Raw genomic sequence first — 24,802 nt, forward strand, 5'->3', positions numbered from 1 at the left:
AGTCAATGAAGCAGAAATAGATGTTTTTCTGAAACTCTCTTGCTTTCTCCATGATCCAGCGGATGTTGGCAATTTGATCTCTGGTGCCTCTGCCTTTTCTAAAACCTGCTTGAACATCTGGGAGTTCACGGTTTACATACTGCTGAAGCCTGGCTTGGAGAATTTTGAGCATGACTTTGCTAGCGTGTGAGATGAGGGCAATTGTCCGGTAGTTTGAGCATTCTTTGGCATTGCCTTTCTTTGGGATTGGAATGAAGACTGACCTCTTCCAGTCCTGTGGCCACTGCTGAGCTTTCCAAATCTGCTGGCATATTGAGTGCAGCACTTTCACAGCATCATCTTTCAAGACTTGAAATAGCTCAACTGGAATTCCATCACCTCCACTAGCTTTGTTAGTAGTGATGCTTTCTAAGGCCCACTTGACTTCACATTCCAAGATGTCTGGCTCTAGGTCAGTGATCACATTATCGTGACTATCTTGGTCGTGAAGATCTGTTTTGTACAGTTCTTCTGTGTATTCTTGCCACCTCTTCTTAATATCTTCTGCTTCTGTTAGGTCCATACCATTTCTGTCCTTTATCGAGCCCATCTTTGCATGAAATGTTCCCTTGGAATCTCTAATTTTCTTGAAGAGGTCTCTTGTTTTTCCTATTCTGTTGTTTTCCTCTATTTCTTTGCATTGATCACTGAGGAAGTCTTTCTTATCTCTCCTTGCTATTCTTTGGAACTCTGCATTCAGATGCTTATATCTTTCCTTTTCTCCTTTGCTTTTCGCTTCTCTTCTTTTCACAGCTATTTGTAAGGCCTCCTAGATTCCATATCTATGTGTTAATATACGATATTTGCTTTTCTCTTTCTGACTTACTTCACCTCTGCATGACAGGCTCTAGGTTCATAAACAAAGGTACTGTTAATTGCTTTTCTCCCATCGGAAAGCCCTGCTGTGCCTGGAAAGGGGAGGATTTGAGAATATGAGCAAGAAGGGATAACCACTACTCTAAGACACCTGAGATGGTATGAAAAGACAGCTTGAGAACACAGGGCATTGGGGAGGGAGCAGAAAGTCTAACGGCAGACACGTCTGTCTCCACTTCTGCGTCGGGAAGATGAGGCAGTTCCTCTGATACCATCTGTCTACCCCCGTAACATCTGAGGGCTGGAGGATTCAGGCAAATGGAGAAACTCTGACACAGTTATGTTTGCTGGAGTTGAATTAACTGGAGAATTCTAGAAGGGTTTCCCGTGACGGCTGAGCGCCCACTTACAAACCTGCCAGCCTGTGCTCTTGTGGCCTCGGGGGCCGCCTCAGGGGAATCTGAGCACATTCACCACCACCCGTTCTGTCGCAGAATCCGCCTAAACTTCTGCAAACCCGCTCAGGACCCAACAGCTATGCTCTGGAGCTGTAGCTGCCAATTTTATGAATTGTTTTAAAACATCTCTCTTCTGTTTTTGGCATTTCTGCAGAATGCATCAAATACAAGCACCCATTTGAGCCAACTGAGCATGTGGTTTTAGAACATGGAGGTCTGCGAACATCAGACTGGCCTGAATGAGCCTGTCGGGTAGAGTTCTACAGCGATGACGCTCCAGGGCCTCGGGAACATCATGGCTAAACCGGCCTCGGTGAGAACACTGGGCCTGCAAGAGCCTCTGTTTACCAATGAGACTGATATTTGCAGGGCTGAGAGAAAACACCTTGCCCATGGAGGACGTAAACCACTCTAAATGGATGAGTTGGAGGCAGCAAGAAGGAACATAGGGTTGCTGCTCGAATAGTTAAAAGTATTGAAGCTTGATATATAGAGAGGGCTCTGGTGTGCTTAGTTGCTTCAGTCGTGTCTGATTCTTTCTGACTTCATGGACTGCAGCCCACCAGGCTCCTCTGTCTATGGGGATTCTCCAGGCAAGAATACTGGAGTGGGTTGCCATGCCCTCCTCTAGGAGATCTTTCCAACCTAGGGATTGAACCCAGGTCTCCTGCACGGCAGGTGGATTCTTTACCATCTGAGCCACCAGGGAAGCCCATGAATACTGCAGTGGATAGCCTAACTCTTCTCCAGGGGATCTTCCCAACCCAGGAATTGAACCAGGGTCTCCTGCATTGCCAGCTAATTCTTTATCAGCTGAGCTGTCGGGGAAGCCCACAGAGAGGGCTACAGGGAAGTACTTGAAATACACCAGGTCCTCCTAGATAACTCACTTGTTCCTTCAGCCTAAGCAGAAGAGAAACACATTCCAGATACTGAGTAGGCAGCAAAAGGCAGCAAAAGTACCACCATCTGTTTTTGCCTGCCAGATGATCTGTGCTGCTGCTGCTGCTAAGTCATTTCAGTAGTGTCCAACTCTGTTCGACCCCACAGACGGCAGCCCAACAGGCTCCTCCATCCCTGGGATTCTCCAGGCAAGAACACTGGAGAGGGTTGCCATTTCCTTCTCCAATGCATGAAAGTGACAAGTGAAAGTGAAGTCGCTCAGTTGTGTCCGACCCTCAGTGACCCCACGGACTGCAGCCTACCAGGCTCCTACATCCATGGGATTTTCCAGGCAAGAGTACTGGAGTGGGGTGCCATTGCCTTCTCTGAGAAGATCTCTAGAAGGTCACAATTGTAATCACCCATCTCTAACCTCACCTCCTGCAACTTCTTCAACCAAAACCACACACCCCTGTGCTCACCAAAATCACGCTGCTGGTCTCCAGAGCACAGCTGGAGATCCACATTACCTGACTGCAGAGAGATGTGGCTAAAATGCATGGGCTTCCAGAAATGCCACACCTGGTCAGGAAGACCTCATGGAAACAAAAAACTTCCCCCACTGGGCTTTGAAGGCCTGGAAGTTGAGAGTTTGCTCAGGCTGCCATCACAAAGAACCACAGATGGAGGGGCTTAAACAACAGAGATCTAGTTCCTCCCAGTTCTGGAGGCTGAAGGTGCCCCAGGTCTGGTTACCCCTGAGGGCTCTCTCACTGACTTGCGGACGACCACCTTCTGACTGTCCTCACCAAGTCCCCCCTCTATGTACATGGGCCCAGTGTCTCCCGGGTATCTCCTAGTTTGCTCTTCTTAACACTGACACGGTTCAGACTGGACTAGGGCCCGCTTTAACGTCATTTTAACTTAATCACCTCTCCAAAGGCCCTGTCTTCAAGAACAGTCACATTCTGAGGTGCTGGGTGCCAGAGCTGCAACATACGCATTTGCGGGGGGCAGGGGGACAACATAATAGAGCCCACAATACCTATGTTCCACAATTTAGTTTCAACACAGCTTTTCAGCCCCATTTTGCCTTGCTTGCCTATATCTCAGCCAGCCTCCCTGTTTTCCTTTGATCCCCTATTAATGTTACTTTCCCCTTTTGGCATGTGTTTTCTGCCCTGAAACACGCTTAGAGAAGAAATGCTTTAATGCCTAGGTTTCAAAGGCAAAGCAAGATGAATCGCTGTCCCCAAAGCCTTTCTGTTTTTTTCCTAAACACCTTTCCCCCCTATTGTTTGGTAAGAGGCATTTCAGACGGGTTTTGTAAGCAACTGAAATATTTGAGGTACTTTTAGAAAGGGTCTTATGAAAAGAGAGTCACTTAGGAACTTCCCTGGCAGTCCATTGGTTAAGACTCTGCACTTCCACTGCAGGGGGCATGAGTTCGATCCCTGGTCAGGGAACTAAGATCCCCCCTTATTGTGCAGTGCAGCCACACACACAAAAAAAAGTCACTTAACATGACATTAAGCAGAAGGACAGGGAAGAGGTGATTTCATGATTTCTGTGTGCCCAGCATTGGATAGGTACTTTATACACTTTCATTTAATATTCACAACAAAATGGTTGTTTTAAACATGAAGGAAGCCAAGTTCAGAGAGCTTATTTAAGTTGTCCAAGGTCAGACAGCTGGGATTTGACTTCAAATCCATCTGACTCCACACCTCTGCTTTTTCTGCAACATAATATGCTGCTCCTCTAAAAAGTCTCAAAAGTTCATCTTTCTTTTTCTTAATGTCAAAGCTGCATACAACAGAAATATTTCACCATCAACTATAAGATATGCAGGAGCCAGATAAAATCTGATACAAAAAATTATCCAGTGTCTAGAACTCACTGCAATAAGTTAATCTTCCTGCAGGCTGGCTCCTATAAGAAATGACTTTACTTTGAATTTTTGTTTGTAATGGTTTGCTTGAATGTAATTTTTCATATTGATCTTAATTGGTGGCTCAAATGGTAAAGAATCTGTCTGCAATGCAGGAGACCCAGGTTAAATCCCTGGGTTGGGAAGATCCCCTGGAGAAGGAAATGGCAACCTACTCTAGTACTCTTGCCTGGAGAATTCCATGGACAAAGGAGCCTGGCAGTCTACAGTCCATGGGGTTGCAAAGAGTTGGACATGACTGAGAGACTAACTTTCTTTCTTTTCATATATGGCTATATCTATATCTATGATAGTAAATGTGGCTTTCTTTTTAAAAACCTATAAATTTTTAGAGAGTTCTGGTCAAACTAGAGTAACAGGAACTAGATTTATCTTCCTACATGAAACACCAACAACAAAAAGAAAAAAAAAAAAACACTACATCTGAAGATCTGGACACCAGTGAGAAACTGAGTCATCCCTGAGGAACAAGAAACTAGAATCATGACCCCAATGACTACACCAGCCTCTGCCTTGAGTACGTCTTCAGGATATGGTGCAGAGAGAAAGAATATAGCAGAACCCGGCAAACTCCATGAGCTGAAGAGATGGGGCTGAGCACGCAAGGGATCAAGGCAGAGAGGGTTTGCAGGAAAGTAGGAAGCAGGCAGGAGAGGACAGCGTTACCAAGTGAACAGCGGAGTACTCATCAGTGTGTGCTCACGTGGAAAGTGGCCAAGATGCGTCAAAACATTTAAAAGCAGAACACAGAAGCATTAGAGGTAACAGGCTTGGTGCTCACACAAGGCCAGGAATACTACCTCTTCATACCAACCTGAGCTCTTGATTCATGAACACTGGGTAGAGTACTGAAGGGTCATCACTAAGGAGTAGGGAATAATTCACCCCAGACTGCACACTACACCAGTCCTACCTAACAAGAATTAAAAGCCAGTTCTGACAGGACTAAATTATTTCCAAGTAACTTACAGGCACCTTCCTCCCCAAACTCAGCAACATTCACAGGAATGCAAAACTACCCAGCACTCAACACAGTAAAATTCACAGTATCTGACACCCAATTAAAAAAAAAAAAATTATCAGGCATACAAAGAATTTGGAAAATATGACATATAATTGGATAAAACAAAAACAATCAAGTCCAATCTAGAAAGGACACAGATGTTAAAAATTAGTAAAATAAAAAGGATACAAAGACTGTTAGTAAGACTGTATTCTCTATGATCACAAGCTTGGGATATGGAAGATTTTAAGAGGAATCAAACTAAACTTTGAGATGAAGATACATAGTGTGACATAAACACACACGTGCACAAGATGAGATTACCACCAGATGAAACACGGCAGAAGAAATACGAGTGAACCAGCAACAGAAGCCATCCCAAATGAAATAAAGAAAGAAAAACAACCAAAAAGTCAACAGTGTCAGAGAACTGCAGAATAACTTTGGGCAGCCTAAGACCCATGTAATTGGAGTCCCAAAGAGGAGGAGATGGCAGGAGAGGAGGAAAGAAATGAAAAAATATTAAAGAAATAATGATCGTAAGTTTTCAAAATTTGATGAAAACTATAAACCTACAGATTCAAGAACCTAAGCAAACCCCAAGCATAAGAAACATGAAAAAATCTGTATGAAAGCACAAATTATTATATGATCAAATAATTCAAAAATAATGATAAAAAGAAAAAATTTTAAATCAGGCAGAGGAAAAGAAATATTACATACAGGGGAGCAAAGATAAAGACAGCATTAGCTTTCTTGACATAAACAATGCAAATGAAAATGCAATGGTAAAAGATTTTTCAACATACTGAAATCTCAGAATTTTACACTCAGCAAAATACATCTTTCAAAAAGGAAAGCAAAATAAAAAACATTTCAAAACATGGAAGCGCAGAGAACTTATTATCAGCAGAGCCACATAATAAGATATGTTAAAGGAAGCAGGAAAAAAACAGTATCAGATAAGAAATCTGTATCTACACAAAGAAATGAGAAACACCAAAATGGCAACTTCATGGTTAATATGTTTTAAGAATTTTAAATTATTTAAGTCTCCATAGAAGGTAACTGACTGGTAATCAAGTGTACTTGAATAAAAATCTAACTGATTGGTAAACAAAAACAATGTAATAGAGATTTTATAACTCACATAAAAGAAAAACTAACAATAGCATAAAGGTCAAAAAAGTAGAAAATGGAAGCATAATGCATGCATGCTAAGTTGCTTCAGTCATGTCCAACTCTTTGCAACTCCATGGACTGTAGCCCACCACGCTCCGTCCCTGGGATTCTCCAGGCGACAGTACTGCAGTGGGTTGCCATGCCCTCCCCTCCAGGGTATCTTCCCAACCCAGAGACTGAACCCAGGTCTCCTGCACTGCAGGTGAATTCTTTACCACTGAGGTATCTGAAATGAACCAGTATCACTTGAAGACAGGCTGCAATAAGTTGAAGATGAACATTATTAACCCTAACACAACCATTCAGGTTACAAGTCAGACAGCTGTAGCTAATAAGCCAATAAAGAAAGTAAAATGAAATCAAAATATTCAATTAATCAAAAGGTAGACAGGAAAAAAGGAACAAAGAGGGATTAGACAAACAGAAAACAAATAGCAAGATGACCCATTTTACGGTATCAATAGTTAAGAGTAAATATAAATGGTCTAAACACCTATTTACAAGCAAAGATAGTCAGATCTGATAAAAAGGCAAGATCCAACTCTATGCTGACTATAAGAAACACACTGCTAATACAAATACACACAGAGTTAAAAACAAAAGGATGGGAAAGAGGCACATTATACTAACATTAAGAACTCTAAAAACCTGAAATGGTTAGATTAGTATCAAAGTAGACATGAGACTAAAGAATATTATCAAGAATAAAGAAGGTAATTTCTTAATGGCAGAGAAGTCAATGAATTAAGAGAAAATAAAATCTTAGGTCAAGGCTATGGTTTTTCCCGTGGTCATGTATGGATGTGAGAGTTGGACTGTGAAGAAAGCTGATCACCGAAGAATTGATGCTTTTGAACTGTGGTGCTGGAGAAGACTCTTGAGAGTCCCTTGGACTGCAAGGAGATCCAACTAGTCCATTCTAAGGGAGATCAATCCTGGGTGTTCATTGGAAGGACTGATGCTAAAGCTGAAACTCCAATACTTTGGCCACCTCATGCGAAGAGTTGACTCACTGGAAAAGACTCTGATGCTGGGAGGGATTGGGAGTGGGAGGAGACGGGGACGACGGAGAATGAGATGGCTGGATGGCATCGCCGACTTGATGGACATGAGTTTGAGTGAACTGCGGGAGTTGGTGATGGACAGGGAGGCCTGGCGTGCTGTGATTCATGGGGTCGCAGAGAGTCGGACACGACTGGGCGACTGAACTGAACTACAAATCTTAGGTATTTATATGCTTAATAACAGAATTTCAAAATACATGAAATAAAAACTGATCAAACTGCAAGGAGAAAGAGCCAAAAACACAATTATAGTTGGTGATTTTAATACTGCTCATTCAATAACTATTAGAACATATAAGACAGAAATTCAGTAAGGATAGAGATGATTTGAACATCACTATCAACTCATGGGGCTCAGTGGTAAAGAACATGCCTGCAATTCAGGAGAAGTGGGCTGGATCCCTGGGTCAGGAAGATCCCCTGGAGGAGGAAATGGCAACCCACTCCAGTATTCTTGCCTGGAAAATTCCATGGACAGAGGAGCCTGGTGGGCTACAGTCCATGGGGTTGCAAACAGTCGGACACAACTAAGTGACTGAGCACACACATATCAACCGATATGTGTGACATAGATGGGATACTGCACTCCACCCACCAAAATTTACATTCTTTTCAAGTACACATAAAACATTTACCAAAACAAACCACATTTTGGGCCATTAAAGGGATATCAAGAAATTATTTAAAAGCCTTTCATGTCATACAAACTACATTTCCCAACAAGCAGAGAATTACATTAAAACTCAGTAACAGAACTGTGGAAAATCCCTATATTTGGAAACAAAATAACATATTTCTAAATAACACATGAGTCAAAGGGAAACCAAAAGGAAATTAGAAAGTACTTTAAACTGAAATGAAAGTGAAAACACAATAAATTAAAATTTGCGACATGCTCCTGCTGCTGCTAAGTTGCTTCAGTCGTGTGTGACTCCGTGCGACCCCATAGAAGGCAGCCCACCAGGCTCCCCTGTCCCTGGGATTTAAAAGCCTCTTAATTTAAAAATAATCTATTGGTATAGAATCATCTATATGCAAGCTATAGATAATTATAGATAATTCACATAAGCAAAATTTTAAAAATTACATTCTACCACTGACAGATCATGATTAACACTAATAAAATTGTTCTCAGAACTGAGCTTGTATCCTCTGTGATAACCTCAATGGGAAGGAAATCTAAAAAAGAGGAATATATATGTATCCAAACAGCAGATTCACTTGGCTGTACAGTAGAAACTAACATGTTATAAAGCAACTATACTCCAATAAAAATTATTAAAAAGAAAAGCAAGAATTGAGCTTGTATCACATTCACCCTAAGAGTTTGTTAAAACATATACCATGGGGTATAACATACACCTAGAGCTCCTCATCTGTGTGAGGACCTGAGAATCCGCATTGCTAAGGTGATACTGAATGCTGTTCCTGCTTGTTGGCCTGGGGAGTGTGATTTAAGACCCACGGCCTTCGTGTATAGCCCTTCGACATCTTCTACGAGCAATGTCCCTGGATACAAACATAGGTACACTTCTTAAAATCCCCAATGAGGTCATATTGTTTATAACTGAGTTTTTGCTTTTTAGTCAATGATTTCTATCTTTCCATTTTGTAAACTTCTTCCTCACCAAATACTCACACTACTCAAATTTTTGCATGTGAATAAAGAATGTCCTGAATGGTCTAGTGGTTTTCCCCACTTTCTTCAATTTAATTCTGAACTTGGCAATAAGGAGTTCATGATCTGAGCCACAGTCAGCTCCCAGTCTTTTTCTTTGCTGACTGTATAGAGCTTCTCCATCTTTGGCTGCAAAGAATATAATCAATCTGATTTCGTGTTGACCATCTGGTGATGTCCATGTGTAGAGTCTTCTCTTGTGTTGCTGGAAGAGGGTGTTTGCTATGAGCATTGCGTTCTCTTGGTGGAACTCTGGTAGCCTTTGCCCTGCTTCATTCCATATTCCAAGGCCAACTTTGCCTGTTACCCCAGGTGTTTCTTGACTTCCTACTTTTGCATTCCAGTCCCCTATAATGAAAAGGACATCTTTTTTGGGTGTTAGTTCTAGAAGGTCTTGTAGGTCTTCATAGAACTGTTCAGCTTCTTCAGCATTACTGGTCGGGGCATAGACTTGGATTACCATGATATTGAATGGTTTGCCCTGGTGAAAATGAGAAATAGATTTACGGGACTAGATCTGATAGACAGAGTGCCTGATGAACTATGGACGGAGGTTCATGACATTGTATAGGAGACAGGGACCAAGACCATCCCCAAGGAAAAGAAATGCAAAAAAGCAAAATGGCTGAGGAGGCCTTAAAATAGCTGTGAAAAAAAGAGAAGAAAGACTTCCTCAGCGATCAATGCAAAGAAATAGAGGAAAACAACAGAAGGGAAACACTGGAGATCTCTTCAAGAAAATTAGAGATCCCAAGGGAACATTTCATGCCAAGATGGGCTCGATAAAGGACAGAAATGGTATGGACCTAACAGAAGCAGAAGATATTAAGAAGAGGTGGCAAGAATACACAGAAGAACTGTACAAAAAAGATTTTCACGACCAAGATAATCACGATGGTGTGATCACTCACCTACAGCCAGACATCCAGGAATGTGAAGTCAAGTGGGCCTTAGAGAGCATCACTACAAACAAAGCTAGTGGAGGTGATGGAATTCCACTTGAGCTATTTCAAATCCTGAAAGATGATGCTGTGAAAGTGCTGCACTCAATATGCCAGCAAATTTGGAAAACTCAGCAGTGGCCACAGGACTGGAAAAGGTCAGTTTTCATTCTAATCCCAAAGAAAGGCAATGCCAAAGAATGCTCAAACCACCACACAATTGCACTCATCTCACATGCTAGTAAAGTCATGCTCAAAATTCTCCAAGCCAGGCTTCAGCAATACGTGAACCGTGAACTTCCAGATGTTCAAGCTGGTTTTAGAAAAGGCAGAAGAACCAGAGATCAAATTGTCAACATCAGCTGGATCATGGAAAAAGCAAGAGAGTTCCAGAAAAACATCTACTTCTGCTTTATTGACTATGTCAAAACCTTTGACTGTGTGGATCACAACAAACTGTGGAAAAGTCTGAATGAGATGGAAATAACAGACCACTTGATCTGCCTCTTGAGGAACCTGTATGCAGGTCAGGAAGCAACAGTTAGAACTGGACATGGAACAACAGATTCGTTCCAACTAGGAAAAGGAGTACGTCAAGGCTGTATCTTGTCACCCTGCTTATTTAACTTATATGCAGAGTACATCATGAGGAACGCTGGGCTGGATGAATGTGGAATCAACACTGCCAGGAGAAATATCAATCACCTCAGAGATGCAGATGACACCACCCTTATGGCAGAAAGTGAAGAGGAACTCAAAAGCCTCTTGACGAAAGTGAAAGAGGAGAGTGAAAAAGTTGGCTTAAAGCTCAACATTCAGAAAACAAAGATCATGGCATCTGGTCCCATCACTTAATGGGAAATAGATGGGGAAACAGTGGCTGACTTTATTTTTGTGGGCTCCAAAATCACTGCGAATGGTGATTGCCGCCATGAAATTAAAAGACGCTTGCTCCTTGGAAGGAAGGTTATGACCAACCTAGATAGCATATTAAAAAGCAGAGACATTACTTTGCTGACAAAGGTCCATCTAGTCAAGGCTATGGCTTTTCCAGTAGTCATATATGGATGTGAGAGTTGAACTATAAAGAAAGCTGATCACCGAAGAATTGATGCTTTTGAACTGTGGTGCTGGAGAAGGCTCTTGAGAGTCTCTTGGACTGCAAGGAGATCTAACCAGTCCATTCTAAAGGAGATCAGTCCTGGGTGTTCACTGGAAGGACTGATGCTGAAGCTGAAACGCCAATACTTTGGCCACGTCATGCAAAGAGCTGACTCATTTGAAAAGACCCTGATGCTGGGAAAGATTGAGGGCAGGAGGAGAAGGGGACGACACAGGATGAGATGGTTGGATGGCATCATTGACTCAATGGACATGGGTTTGGGTGGACTCCGGAAGTTGGTGATGGACAGGGAGGCCTGGGGTGCTGCAGTCGTGGGGTCGCAAAGAGTCGGACACAACTGTGCGACTGAACTGAACTGAAGAAATGTCCTTACTGTGATCTGTTAAAACTAACATCCAATCCAGGACCATGCTTCATATCTGCTTATGTCCTTTAAGTCTCTCTTAATCTAGACTCATCCCTTAAAAAAAAATGACTGAAGGAACACATTAATATAGTTTGAACTGAAAAATTGAGAATGTACTTATTTACAAGGGAAGCTTTAAATAAAAAGGAATTAAAGATCTGTAAACCAAAATATGAGATGAAATGTATAAAGTTATTTATGCATTAGTCCAATAAATTCACTAGGCAACATTTGATATCACAGATGTATGCAAAGGGAGCTTACCAGGTGGCGCTAGCGGTAAAGAATCCATCTGCCAATGGATTGGCAGGCAGAAAAGGAAACATAAAAGACACGAGCTTGGGTTGGGAAGATCCCCTGAAGGAGGGCATGGCAACCCACTGCAGTATTCTTGTCTGGAGAATCCCATGGATACAGGAGCCTGGTGGGCAGGTCCATAGGGTCAAAAAGAATCAGACATGACTGAAGCAACTTAGTACTCATGAATGTATGCAAAGGAAAGTTTGGAAAAAGAACTAAGAATATTATAATGAGATGCCTGGGGCTTCAGAGGACCTTAGCCTGGAGGAAAAATTTAACCTTTGGGAACCTCTACTTTTTAAGAAGGGCTCAGCAGTAGACCTCAGGCATGGTACTCGTAACACATCAACTACTTGGTTTTAACCAATTTAAAATCATTTGTTCAATTTGCATTAGCTTTGAAAAATTCAGTTCAAAGGATTTCACTCAGGCATTCTGGCTACTTAATTGGATATTCCTCCTTTAATCTGTAGTTTGTTTTAATTTTTTTCCTCCATTTAAAAACTGTCTAAGATAACATCAGTTCAGTTGCTCAGTCATGTCCGACTCTCTGCAACCCCATGAATCACAGCACGCCAGGCCTCCCTGTCCATCACCAACTTCTGGAGTTCACTCAAACTCATGTCCATAGAGTCAGTGATGCCATCCAGCCATCTCATTCTCTGTCGTCCCCTTCTCCTCCCGCCCCCAACCTTTCCCAGCATCAGAGTCTTTTCCAGTGAGTCAACTCATCGCATGAGATGGCCAAAGTATTGCAGTTTCAGCTTTAGCATCAGTCCTTCCAATGAACACCCAGGATTGATCTCCTTTAGAATGGACTGGTTGGATCTCCTTGCAGTACAAGGGACTCTCAAGAGTCTTCTCCAACACATACAAGTGCTTAAAACTACTGAAAACAAATGTATAGCTTAGTGAATTATTTAATGACACACATCCTTGTATCAACCAAGTCAAGAAACAGAACTCTGTCAGCCAATCAGCCATCGTATCCTAAAACCAATCCCCTCCTTCTGAAAGGAACCACTATCTAGGTTCTTACAGTAACCATCTACATTTCTTGATGTTTCACTTCATCAAGTGGCATATCTCTATATACTAGTGCATCTTCTTCCTATTTTAAAAAATGTTATGTCCTTCAAGCATCTTTTCACCTATAGGTTCTTACTCTAGCCCTCTTTTCTTTATAGTAAATCTATTGACCTGTGGAATTTCCCAGAGTATGGATTTTGCACATTGCATATACTCAAGAGTGTCATTCATCATGTTCCTCTGTCCTCTGTATTGAGTGCAATTTGGCAGCTGGATCCAGTTGGTTCCTTTGGTAAGGCTATATACATGGTGTGTTGGGAACAACCCACTTAAGGTACTTTTTATTTTAAATATGACTGTGATACATTTATGCTGCACATTTTTATGTGAAAACAGTTTTTTAACCTTTTGAGAAGAAGGTATGGGTCATGGTAGCTTTCCTAACCTCCCAGAGCTTCCTCTTTTATTGATTTTGGGCCATGTTTTTTTTTTGTTTTTTTTTTTTTAATGGCAGCTTGCTTTCTGAGATCCCCTGCCTGTTTTCCTCCTCTATTATTTCTCTCTATTGTCCTCACCTGACTCAATTTCAGTTCCATTCTCCAAAGTTTCTCCTAAGTGATGGCCTGTCCTGGTAGACTAATTACTCCAGCTCACTGGAGCTGGACTGATCCAGCCTCTTCAGAGCTCCCAATTTCCACTGTTCTTCTCAGACTGTTCCCTGTGGTTTCCAGTGCCTCTTTGAGGTTTCCCTTCTTTGGTCCATCGAATGACCCTACTGCTCCCGTCTATTTCCTCCTGGACAGGCCCTGATATAGCACACAAGACCCTGCATCCAACTGATGCTTTGTTTCTGGTTACTTGTACTTCGGGGTCTAGGGCTCACACTTCGACACCTAGCTTTGCCGTAAATGTGGTTCATGGGTGTTTTAATTTTGCCAAGTAGCTGTTTTTGTGTGGGATCTTGGGTTTGCGAAGATCCAAAAACTATGATTCCACTTCTATCTTCTCAAGACTATCCATTTGAGAAAGCTATTTCCCTGTTGTTGTTTTTTTAACCAAATTAAGATGAGGGTCTTCATTACTTACATACTGTGGGGTTAGGAGATGACTGCCATCGAAAAGAGAGTTTGTCACTCATGGTCTCCAGGAGGAGGAGACCTGTCACGGCATGCAGGGCCACGTGGGGAAGCGCCAGGGTCGGAAGCAGAAAGGACAAGGTCAGGGCATGCGCAGGAGGCATTACTGTGGTTTCCACGGGGAAAGGCAAGCTAAGTCAGGGTGAGAAGCGTAGGACTGGTGAGCTTGAGTCATCTTAGTGGGCTCTGGGGTGTGGGGCCATCTCTAGGTGTCTAATACCTGGAATAATTATGGGAAATGAATTCTGTCTTCTGAAGCGTAAGAGCCAGACGGAAGAGGGAGTTTGGGCTGTGGATTCATTCATTTGCATGTTGGAGGTGTGCTGGCTGGGGAACCATTTGCCATCTCTATGAACTGGCCTGCTCTGCGAAGGGCAGTCTTTTCTCGTTCAGCGAGGCCCCAGATGCTGAACCATCAAGAACATAGAAAATAAGAAAATACTGAAGGAAAAAAAAAATCAGTGGTTCTTAGGGGCTCAGAGGGAAGAGAGGGCTCAACACACAGAGTAGAGGGGATTTTTAGGGCAGTGAACTATTCTTCATGGTATTGTAAGGATGGATAAATGTCATTATACATTTGTCAAAACCTGCAGAAGGTACAACATGAAAAATGAACCCTGATGTGAACCTGTAACTGTAATAATAATGTATTATCACACTAATTATGTAAGATGTTAATAAAGAGGGGACACTGTGTATGGAGAGACAGCACTGGGGACCACTCTTGACTTTCTGCTCAATTTTTCTGTAAACGTAGAGCTTTTCTAAAAAATGAAGCCTATTAAATAAAATGCAAAACGATAACACACAAAAACCTCAGATAGCTTTCTTCCAGTCTAAGAAATGGAAGGTTATCCATAGCTGTAGTTTTCCAGCAAGTTGCCCTTCCCCCGACTCTCTACTGCAGGAAAGCTCTGCCTCCTCTGGGACCACTGTCCAGGTCACCACAGCCACTGTCAGGTCGAACCACGGGGCTGCTCTACCACCCCACCTCTGCTGGCTTCCCAAACTTTCATCTGTTCTAAAGCCTGATTGTTCTTTATCCTCTACTCCTCGCATGTTCCAGAAGGAGCCCCTCCTGGTCTCGGATGTCCAAGGCCCCAGGAAGAAGCAACGTCACAAGGCTGCAGCCAAGCATAGATGTAGGGTATCTGCCCGACCCTCGAAGAGTTGGACAAGGAGCAGTAAGTGATGCGGTTATCCCAAGCAGCTGTGCTCTCTGACCTCAAGCCCCAGAAAGCATGCTTGCTGCTATGGACTGAATTGTGTCCTTCAAATACCTGTGTTGAAGCCCTAACCCCCCAAAGTGGCTGTGTCTAGAGATTGGGGTCTTTAGAAGGTAATTAAGGTTTAATGCCTGCAGGAAGATTAATTTATTGCAGTGAGTTCTAGACACTGGATAATTTTTTGTATCAGATTTTATCTGGCTCCTACATATCTTACAGTTGATGGTGAAATATTTCTGTTGTATGCAACTTTGATATTAAGAAACAGAAAGATGAACTTTTGAGTCTTTTTAGAGGAACAGCATGGAGAAGGCAATGGCACTCCACTCTAGTACTCTTGCCTGGAAAATCCCATGGACAGAGGAGCCTGGTAGGCCGCAGTCCATGGGGTCACAAAGAGTCGGACACGACTGAGCGCCTTCACTTTCACTTTTCACTTTCACACATTGGAGAAGGAAATGGCAACCCACTCCAGTGTTCCTGCCTGGAGAATCCCAGGGACGGGGGAGCCTGGTGGGCTTCCGTCTATGGGGTCACACAGAGTCGGACACGAATGAAGCGACTTAGCAGCAGCAGCAGCAGCAGCAAGGTTTAATGAGGTCATATAGGTGGGGCCCTGATCTTTGCTGCTTGAAGACACAGTGAAAAGGTGGCCGTTGACAAACCAGAAACAGCGTCCTCACTAGAATCTGATCATGCTGATACCTTGATCTCAGATTCTAATACTTAGAGAAATGAAATGTTTTTGTTCAAGCCATCCAGTCTTTGGTATTCTGTTTTGGCAGCCTGAGCTAAGACACCTGCCAATGGCAAAACTTTTTTTCCTGGCATAAAGAAGATTATAAAATGAATGAAAGAGTCTTCCTGAGCTTTGAAAGTTAAAGTCACTCAGTCGTGTCTGACTCTTTGGGACCCCATGGACTGTATAGTCCATGGAATTCTCCAGGCCAGAATACTGGAGTGGGCAGCCTTTCCCTTCTCCAGGAGATCTTCCCAACCCAGAGATCAAACCCAGGTCTCCCACACTGCAGGTGGATTCTTTACCAGCTGAGCCACAAGGGAAGCCCAAGAATACTGGAGTGGGTAGCTTATCCCTTCTCCAGTGGATCTTCCCAACCTAGGAATTGAACCAGGGTCTCCTGCATCACGGAGAAGGCAATGGCAAGCCACTCCAGTACTCTTGCCTGGAAAATCCCATGGATGGAGGAGCCTGGTGGGCTGCAGTCTGTGGGGTCGCTAGGGGTCGGTCGCGACTGAGTGACTTCGCTTTCACTTTCACACATTGGAGAAGGAAATGGCGGCCCGCTCTGGTGTTCTTGCCTGGAGAATCCCGGGGACGGGGGAGCCTGGTGGGCTTCCGTCTGTGGGGTCACACAGAGTTGGACACGACTGAAGTGACTTAGCAGCAGCAGCTCCTGCATCACAGGTGGATTCTTTACCAACTGAGCCATCAGGTAAGCCCAAGCTTCACCAGTATTTATTTATACAAAACTGAGAATTTTTTGTCAGGTCTCTGAGCATCATCACTTTCATGAAGGGTAAGCCAGCCTCACTGGTTTCTGAGCTAGAATGCAAGAAGAAAATCCAACAGATATCTGAGTGTCTTGCTATGCCAGAAATTCTGCTGGGCTCATTATTATAAAGCATCTGAAGAATTCCCATGATAACCTTGTAAAACAGTCATTTATTAATCCCAGTTTTCAGATAAAGCACAAAAATCAAAGACATTCAGAATCTACCCAGCTGCTAAATGACAAAGCAAAGGTTTAAACAGCTTTACAGGCTGCAGCACAGAGCTGTTCACACTCCCCAGTAACCACAAGATAAACCTTGGATACACACCCATCTCTGCTGCCTGGTGAGCACAGCTCTTTGCAGCGGGAAGATGCAGCAAGTGAAGTAGAAAGAACTTGCAGCGCCTGAGACAGGTCTGCCTGCAACTCGCGGTCAAGCAGTCCACGCTGAATTTGCTCATTGTAAAACGTGGATGATAAAATACCTACCTCGGAGAAATGCTGTAAAGCAGAGACTGGTAAACCAAGGCCTATGGGCCAAATCCAGCCTATGATTGGTTTTGCTACAGTCCAAGAGCAATCATGGGCTTTTAAGTGGTTGGGGGAAAAAATAGAAGCAATATATTTCATGACATGTGAAAACTCTATGACGTTCAAATGTCCATGTCCATACATAAAGTTTTATTGGAACCCAACCATCATCACCCATGTACATTATCCATGGCTGCTGTGCACGACAGAGCTGAGGAGTCACCACAGAGATGGCACAGCCTGCAAAGCCTAACGCATTTATTCTGTGGCTCTTTGTGCCAACCCCTAAAATGAAGAACAAGGAGTCAAACTAGTCCAGCCTAAAGAAAATCAACCCTGAATATTCACTGGAAGGACTGATGCTGAAGCTCCAATACTCTGGACACCTGATGCAAAGAGCCGGCTCACTGGAAAAGACCCTGACGCTAGGAAAGATTAAGGGCAGGAGGAGAAGGGGACGACAGAGCATGAGATGGCTGGATGGCATCACTGACTCAACGGACCTGAGTTTGAGCAAACTCTGGGAGACGGTGAAGGACAGGGAAGCCTGGCGTGCTGCAGCTCATGGAGTTGCAGGGAGTCAGACACGACTTGGTGACTGAACACGGTGAAGAACAAGCAAGGTGCGTCTAAGTTAACAGCAGAGTGCACGACGGCACCACGGCAGTTCACGGACAGTGAGCTCTCTGAGTCCACTGGCAACCCAGCCTCTCTGACCTTTACCAGCCTTCAGACTCTAGGTACCCATTAGCTGGCAGGTTAGGTAGAGGGTCTTGATTCCTAAGATCCATAGTGTCCCTGCCATGGGAAGGCAAATCAACGGTGGGGAAAAAGCTGATTAAAAGATTTCTCTGCTCCTAGGGGGCGGTCCCATAGGTCAGCTGTTGGACTCAAGGACAACATGGGCCTGGCTTGCATGTAAACACAGCAATCAACTCTATTAACAGACAAGCCAATGAGCAAGTCTAATTGAGTGTCGAGCACGATAGCTTACTAATTATCACTGGTTTATTCCCAGTCTTAAGAAACACATCTTAGGCAGTGGAATGCATTCATTCTTAAGTGCTTAAGCTTCTTCAAAGCCTTACTATGAAGAATGCTCTGATGTGGGCTACTGAATGATAGAAATGATGAGAAAAGGGTGGAAGGCTGAGCTGCAATGCGAATTGCCTGGCCTTACCGCCTCGGGACAAAGGTTCACAACCTTGCATGCTGGGGACCCTGGGGGAACAATTAGTTTCCAACACATCACATACAGATAAAACAAAATCAGTAGTGACAGACAGCCCAGGTCTGGGCATTTGAGACCAACCACGCTTCCTGTTGGGTTTCCCAGATGGCATTAGTGGTAAAGAACACGCCTGCTGATGCAGGAGACAAGAGAGATGTGGGTTCGATCCCTGGGTCGGGAAGATCCCCTGGAGGAGGGCATGACAACCCACTCCAGGATTCTTGCCTGGATAATCCCATGCACAGAGGAGTCTGCAGGGACCACAGTCCATAGGATTGCACAGAGTCAGACACGACTGAAGCAACTTAGCACACATGCAAGCTTCCTGTTGGTTTGTCAGTTATGTGAGCAGCCTCCCAAATGAAGCCTGGCAGAGGTAATAATCGCGACAGCAATATTAAAAATAATAATGACAACACACCCATGTTCGTTGCAGCATTATTCACAACAAGCAAGGGGGAAGCAACCTAAATGTCCCTCGAGAGATGAGTGGGTAAGCAAAATGTGACGGAGCCAACAATGGAATAGTATTCAGCCTTAAAGAGGAAGGACATTCTGACACATGCCTCAGCATCGATAGACCTTGAGGACATCACGCTAGGTGAAACAAGCCAGACACAAAACAACAGATGCTGTGTGATGCCACTTACATGAGGTATCTACAGTGATCAAACTCATAGAAACAGAAGGTAGAATGGTGTGACCGGGGCTGGGGGAGGAGGAAAGGAAGTAGTTGTTGATCGGGGGCAGAGTTTCAGTTTCATATAATGAAAGTCCTCTCTGCTGCAGAACAATGAATATACGTCACACTACTGTACTGCACACTTCCTTAAAAATGGCTAAGATGGTAAATTTATTTTTGACCATAGTGAAAAGAATGGCAATGATGATAATGATAACAATAAAGTTTTATTGAAACAAATCCATGCCCATTCATTTACACTGCAAGGGAAGAGCTGAAAAGCTGGCATAGAAACACTCTGGTGTGTAAAGTCTGTGCTAGCATTCACTATCTGGCCCTTGACAAACAAAAATTTGCTGCTCCCTGCTGTAGAATGTGGGCTTTGTTCACTGTTGTGGCCATAGGAACCAGAGTGCTCTGATGTATGGTAAGCTCTCAGGCAGTGGTCGATATTTGTAACAATTAGCTTCTATGTCTTTAAGCCATTGTTAATGGGTTTAGTGAATTTTGCAGTTGAACATACTCCAAAACAATATAATAAACAAACAGTGAAATCATAAAAATCAAGCCTCATAAAAGCTGAAACACGTCATCTCTGAAAGATTAACAGGTTTGTAAACCCTAGCGAAAGAGAAGCACCCACAGCCAATACAAAAGACACCGAGCTTGAGGTCAGAAGATGAGGTTAGAATCCTAGCTCTGCCGATAGCTAACTGGTTGACCCAGAAACGGAACAATCCTCTTGCCATCCAGTCTCGGTACCCTCACCACTGCTAATTTACAGTTGAGAAAAGAAACTTCAGGAGGATCAGAACCGGATAAGACTGGAGTCAGGAAAACCTGGGACTCTGAGTAATGTAGGCAGGTTGTTAGAAATAATGAGAGAGCAAATCTTCAGGTGTTTTGAGAATCATTACTGTAATACAAAACAAGTCTAAGAAACAATGTTCCACTGAACTTGCTACCTGGTGTGATAATTATTTGTTTCCTTATCAGCTTTCCTAAGCAGGCACTTCTAATGACTGGAAACAGTAACTGCTGCTGACGCGCGGTCCCTTCATAGCATGTGTCTTTTACTGTGAAGTCTGATGCTGGACTTGGCATTGGCACAAATAATTGTTAGACGCATAAATGAATGTGCAATTAGATGTGGCCCCTCTGTGGTCATTTGTCACATCAGAAAGAGGACTGGGAGTCAGGGCAGCTTCAATGTAATGTAAGCACCAGAAAATGGCCCAAAAAGGCTTAGAAAGGGAAAGTGAAAAAGTCGCTCAGTCATGTCTGATTCTTTTTGACCCCGTGGACTATACAGCCCATGGAATTCTCCAGGCCAGAATACTGGAGTGGGCAGCCTTTCTCTTCTCCAGGGGATCTTCCCAACCCAGGGATCAAACCCAGGTCTCCCACATTGCAGGCAGATTCTTTACCAGCTGAGCCACAAGGGAAGCCCAAGAATAATGGAGTGGGTAGCCTATCCCCTCTCCATCAGATCTTCCCGACCCAGGAATTGAATCAGGGTCTCCTGCATTGCGGGCAGATACTTTATCAACTGAACTACCAGGGAATCCCAGAAGGCTTAGAGGCTAGAAGTATGTTGAGAAAACACAGTTTGTGCCCATCTTTAGATACATGTTAGATCCCCCAGTCTTCCCCTATTCCAATCCAGTGACAGTTCTCTTTCTACACTATAAATCAGATCTTGTCACCCTCTCTTTAAAATGCATTTACAGCTTCCCAAACATATCAGCTCAGGACAGAGCTGTGCTGTCCCCACACATGTGACCACCAAGCACCTGAAATACAGCTGGTCTGGCTGTGACTGTCACATACATATTGGATTCAAAGACTGAGCAGGAAAAAGAAAAAATGTAAAATCTCCCATTCATAGGTTTTGATGTTGATTTCATGTTGAAATGATAATGCTTTTGGATGTTTTATATCAAATTAAATAGGCTATTAATTTCACTTATTACAAACTTTTAAAACATTAACTGCTAGAAAAATGGAAATAAATTTCATGGCTCATATTCTTTTGCTACTGGGTAGTAATGGTACAGAAAGCCCTTTGAAACAGACCCGGCTCCCTGCTCTCCTTTCAGGGTTTGGATCTTTCCCGCCTTCTGCAGAGCCCTCCTCCAACTGCCTCTAAACTTCAGCCTCATCTGCAGGTTTCCGAATAGCCTAACAGCTACCTGGGCTTTGGGCATCTGGTGCACCGCTCCCTGCAACACCCTACCAGGTCAACTCCTACTGGCCTCGGAGGCCTAAGTTTCGTAGTAACTGGGAAGGACTTCCTGAACACAAGTGTTGTTTGCTGTCCCCAGTGCCCCATGCCCCCTGCCTTCAAGGGACTCTGCCACGCGCCTTGAGCTGGCCACTGACTTGGTCTGATTATTGTTGTTGTTTAGTCACTCAGTCGTGTCCAACACTTTGTGACCCCATAGCCTGTGGCCCACAGGCTCCTCTGTCCATGGGATTCTCCAGGCAAGAATACTGGAGTGGGTTGCCATTTCCTTCTCCAAAGACTCAGTTTGATGCCCCACCTGGATCCTACATTCTCTCCTTCTCACTCCTGTTGGGTCTGGGGTGGCCAGCAAAAGTTCCAGGCACTCAGTGTGGACTGAACGAAAAGGTAAATAGAAATGCAGTCAATAAATTTACACCCTAAAAGCGCACCTCATAAGAGGCAGACTAGGATACAACCTTGAGAAAGTGCCATCAGCCAAAAGAGAAAAAGTAACAATGAGTTATATTCTAAACTTTGGGATCAAGTCAATGAAACCTTTTTAAAGACCTACATGACATATTTAGCAAACTTCAAATGCCTGATTAACAGCAACACTCTAAAGCAGGCAACTATACTCCAATAAAAATTAAAAAAAAAAAAAAAAAAAGGCTTGAACTCATACATGATACAATTCTATGCCTTTGGTTCTGAACTGAGATAAATCCTTGACCATGAATGCAAACACAAATGCAACAGTATGTTCACTGGCGCATCATTTGTAATAGCAAACAATTCAGTACAATCTAAGTATCCCACCCTTTACAGCAAAGATAGATAAGTGATGGTATATCCACTCAGTGGAATAGTATGAAACCATGAAAAGGAAGGAAGTAGACTCTATGTGCCGAAAAGGAAAGATCTCAGGATGTAGGAATGGTGTGTGGTGGAGTATAGGGCACTGTGTGTTGCTTCTTCACATTATCGTATTTCAAAAATATGTGTCTGTGTGCACATACACACAGACTTTTATCGGAAGGATACACAAGACACTGGTGAAGGTGGTTCCTGGGGGGACGGGAGAGGCAGAGGGTGAGAGAGAGGCGGCCTGCACTGCGTCTTCTCTGCGGACTTGCTGATCATGAGCACACATTACTTTCAGAAACAGATCATCAAGGGCTTTCTGGTGTACATTTCCGTAAGGCCCAGAAAGGTCCCAATTATCTCCCTCTCTTAAGTCAAAGAGACGGTAAAATAGCAACGTCTCATGGACATCACCTACCGTGATCTTCTTGTGGTCGGGAAACTCGAGGCCAAAATAGTCTCCTTCCACGAGGTTGAGGTGGTTGCACACGGCATCCAGCAGCACTTTCCCAGGGGCTCTTTGCTGGGAACAAAAAGAGCAGGAGTTACAACCTCTGAGACAGGCAGCTACGAAACAAACCACGGCTCCCACTGCAGGAGGCCTCTCATTCCCGGGTCTGTAACGGCTCCCCGCCCACCAGCCCCGTCTGTGCACACTGCTGGTTCCCGTCCCATGTTGCTCTCATGCTTAGAGGCTGATCTCTGCCATCTTTTCCTCACCCCAGTGCCAGGCACTATGCCCCTTAAAAAAATGGACAAATACCATACGATATCGCTTGCATGTGGAATGTAAAATATGACACAAATGAACTTATCTACAAAACAGAAACAGACCCACAGACAGAGAACAGACTTGTGGTTGCCGAGTGGGAGGGGGTGGACTGGGAGTCTGGGATTAACAGATGCAAACTACGATACAGAGGATGGAAAAACAGCAGGGTCCTACCATAGAGCACAGGGCACTCTGGTCAACATCCTGTGATAAACCATCAGAAAAAGAACTGTATATATACATATAACAACCCCTTTGCTGTACAGCAGGGGTTCAGGGCAGGGGAAAGCACAACACTGTAAAATCAACTGCAACAGAAAACGTTTTTAAAAATACACTTTATTTTTTAGAGCCGTTTACAAGTTGAGCAGGAAGTGTGCACCCAGAGTGCATGTAGTCCAGGTAGCCACCACACCCAGGGGCTCCTCTTACTGACACGTTGGAACAGGACAGTATGTTTGCCACAACTGTGGAGCCAACATTAATACATTATCACCGTGCGAAGACCACAGCACACATCAGGATGCACTGGGTCTATAGTGTACGGGTTTTGACAAAGGCGTAACGTCACAGAGTCCCCATCACAGGATCGCTCGGGCAAGCCGCATCAGCCCGCAGCATCCACGGCGCTCCCTCTCCGACCCCTCCTCCTTCCCCTACTACCCTGACCCCCTGGCAACCACTGATCATTTTACGGTCTACAGTTTTGCCCCTTCCACGATGTCACACAGCTAGAATCACACAGTATGGAGATTTTTCCAGATTGTTTTTTTTTCACTTAGTGCCACGAATTTAAAATTCCCCCTATTCTTGTCATGGCATGCTCGTCATTTCTTTTTATTGCCGAATAATACACCACTGCCTGAGGGGACTACTGTTTGCTGCATCATTCATCTATTGAAGAATATCTCCATTGCCCAAGTTTTAGCAATAATGAATAAAGTTGCTCCAAATATTATTTGTGTGCAGCTTTGTGTGGATGGAAGCCTTTATGATCCCATGCCCATTTTGTGACAGCTGAAAGACTGTCCCTGGGTCCTATCCCTCCCCAACAAATGTGGCAGAATGCATGGCTTTCTTTTCTAGACTTTGCACAGGCTCATCTAGACTTCACGTGCATGAGCATAAAAGCCACAGGTTATGTTTTTTTCTATTTATTTAAATTAAAAAAAATTTTTTTACAATGTTGTTTTGGTTTCTGCCACACAACAAAGTCAGAAAGAGAAGAACAAATAGAGTGTTTTTAAGGTCATAGGTTCTTAATAGCCTTACCCAGGATGCCCAGTGAAAGAAGAAATGAGTACAATCACTCATTCCATCGTATTCTATTAATATGTAGTTAAAGCTGAAACTGCAATACTTTGGCCACCTCATGCGACAAGTTGACTCACTGGAAAAGAACTCTGATGCTGGGAAAGGTTGGGGGCGGGAGGAGAAGGGGACGACAGAGAATGAGATGGCTGGATAGCATCACCGACTCTGTGGACATGAGTTTGAGTGAACTCCGGGAGTTGGTGATGGACAGGGAGGCCTGGCGTGCTGTGATTCATGGGTTCGCGGAGAGTCGGACACGACTGAGCGACTGAACTGAACTGACTGACTCAAGCATCCACAAGTCTGTCTCTCTAATGAAACTCTGGGCTACACGGTCACCTTTCTGTTCCTACTGGCAGAATCCCTGGCACTCCTTCAATGTCTGCTGAAATCCATATTCAGTTCAGTTCAGCTGCTCAGTCGTGTCTGACTCTTT

The 24,802-nt window shown here is 43.8% G+C and overlaps 1 protein-coding gene across 2 annotated transcripts in view; it reads right to left on the reverse strand.

Moving 5' to 3' along the window:
• Positions 1 to 24,802, reverse strand: part of FARP1 (FERM, ARH/RhoGEF and pleckstrin domain protein 1) — a 323,140-nt gene that overhangs the window by 87,941 nt on the left and 210,397 nt on the right. For both annotated transcript variants that reach the window (XM_055426586.2, XM_055426585.2), the window contains exon 3: positions 22,699 to 22,803. In XM_055426586.2, the coding sequence (XP_055282561.2) occupies positions 22,699 to 22,803 (105 nt within the window). The remainder of the gene's footprint in view (positions 1 to 22,698; positions 22,804 to 24,802) is intronic.

Source organism: Moschus berezovskii, chromosome 13 (assembly GCF_049115385.1).
Source record: "Moschus berezovskii isolate FMDL1 chromosome 13, NW_MosBer_1.0, whole genome shotgun sequence".
NCBI lineage: Eukaryota > Metazoa > Chordata > Mammalia > Artiodactyla > Moschidae > Moschus > Moschus berezovskii.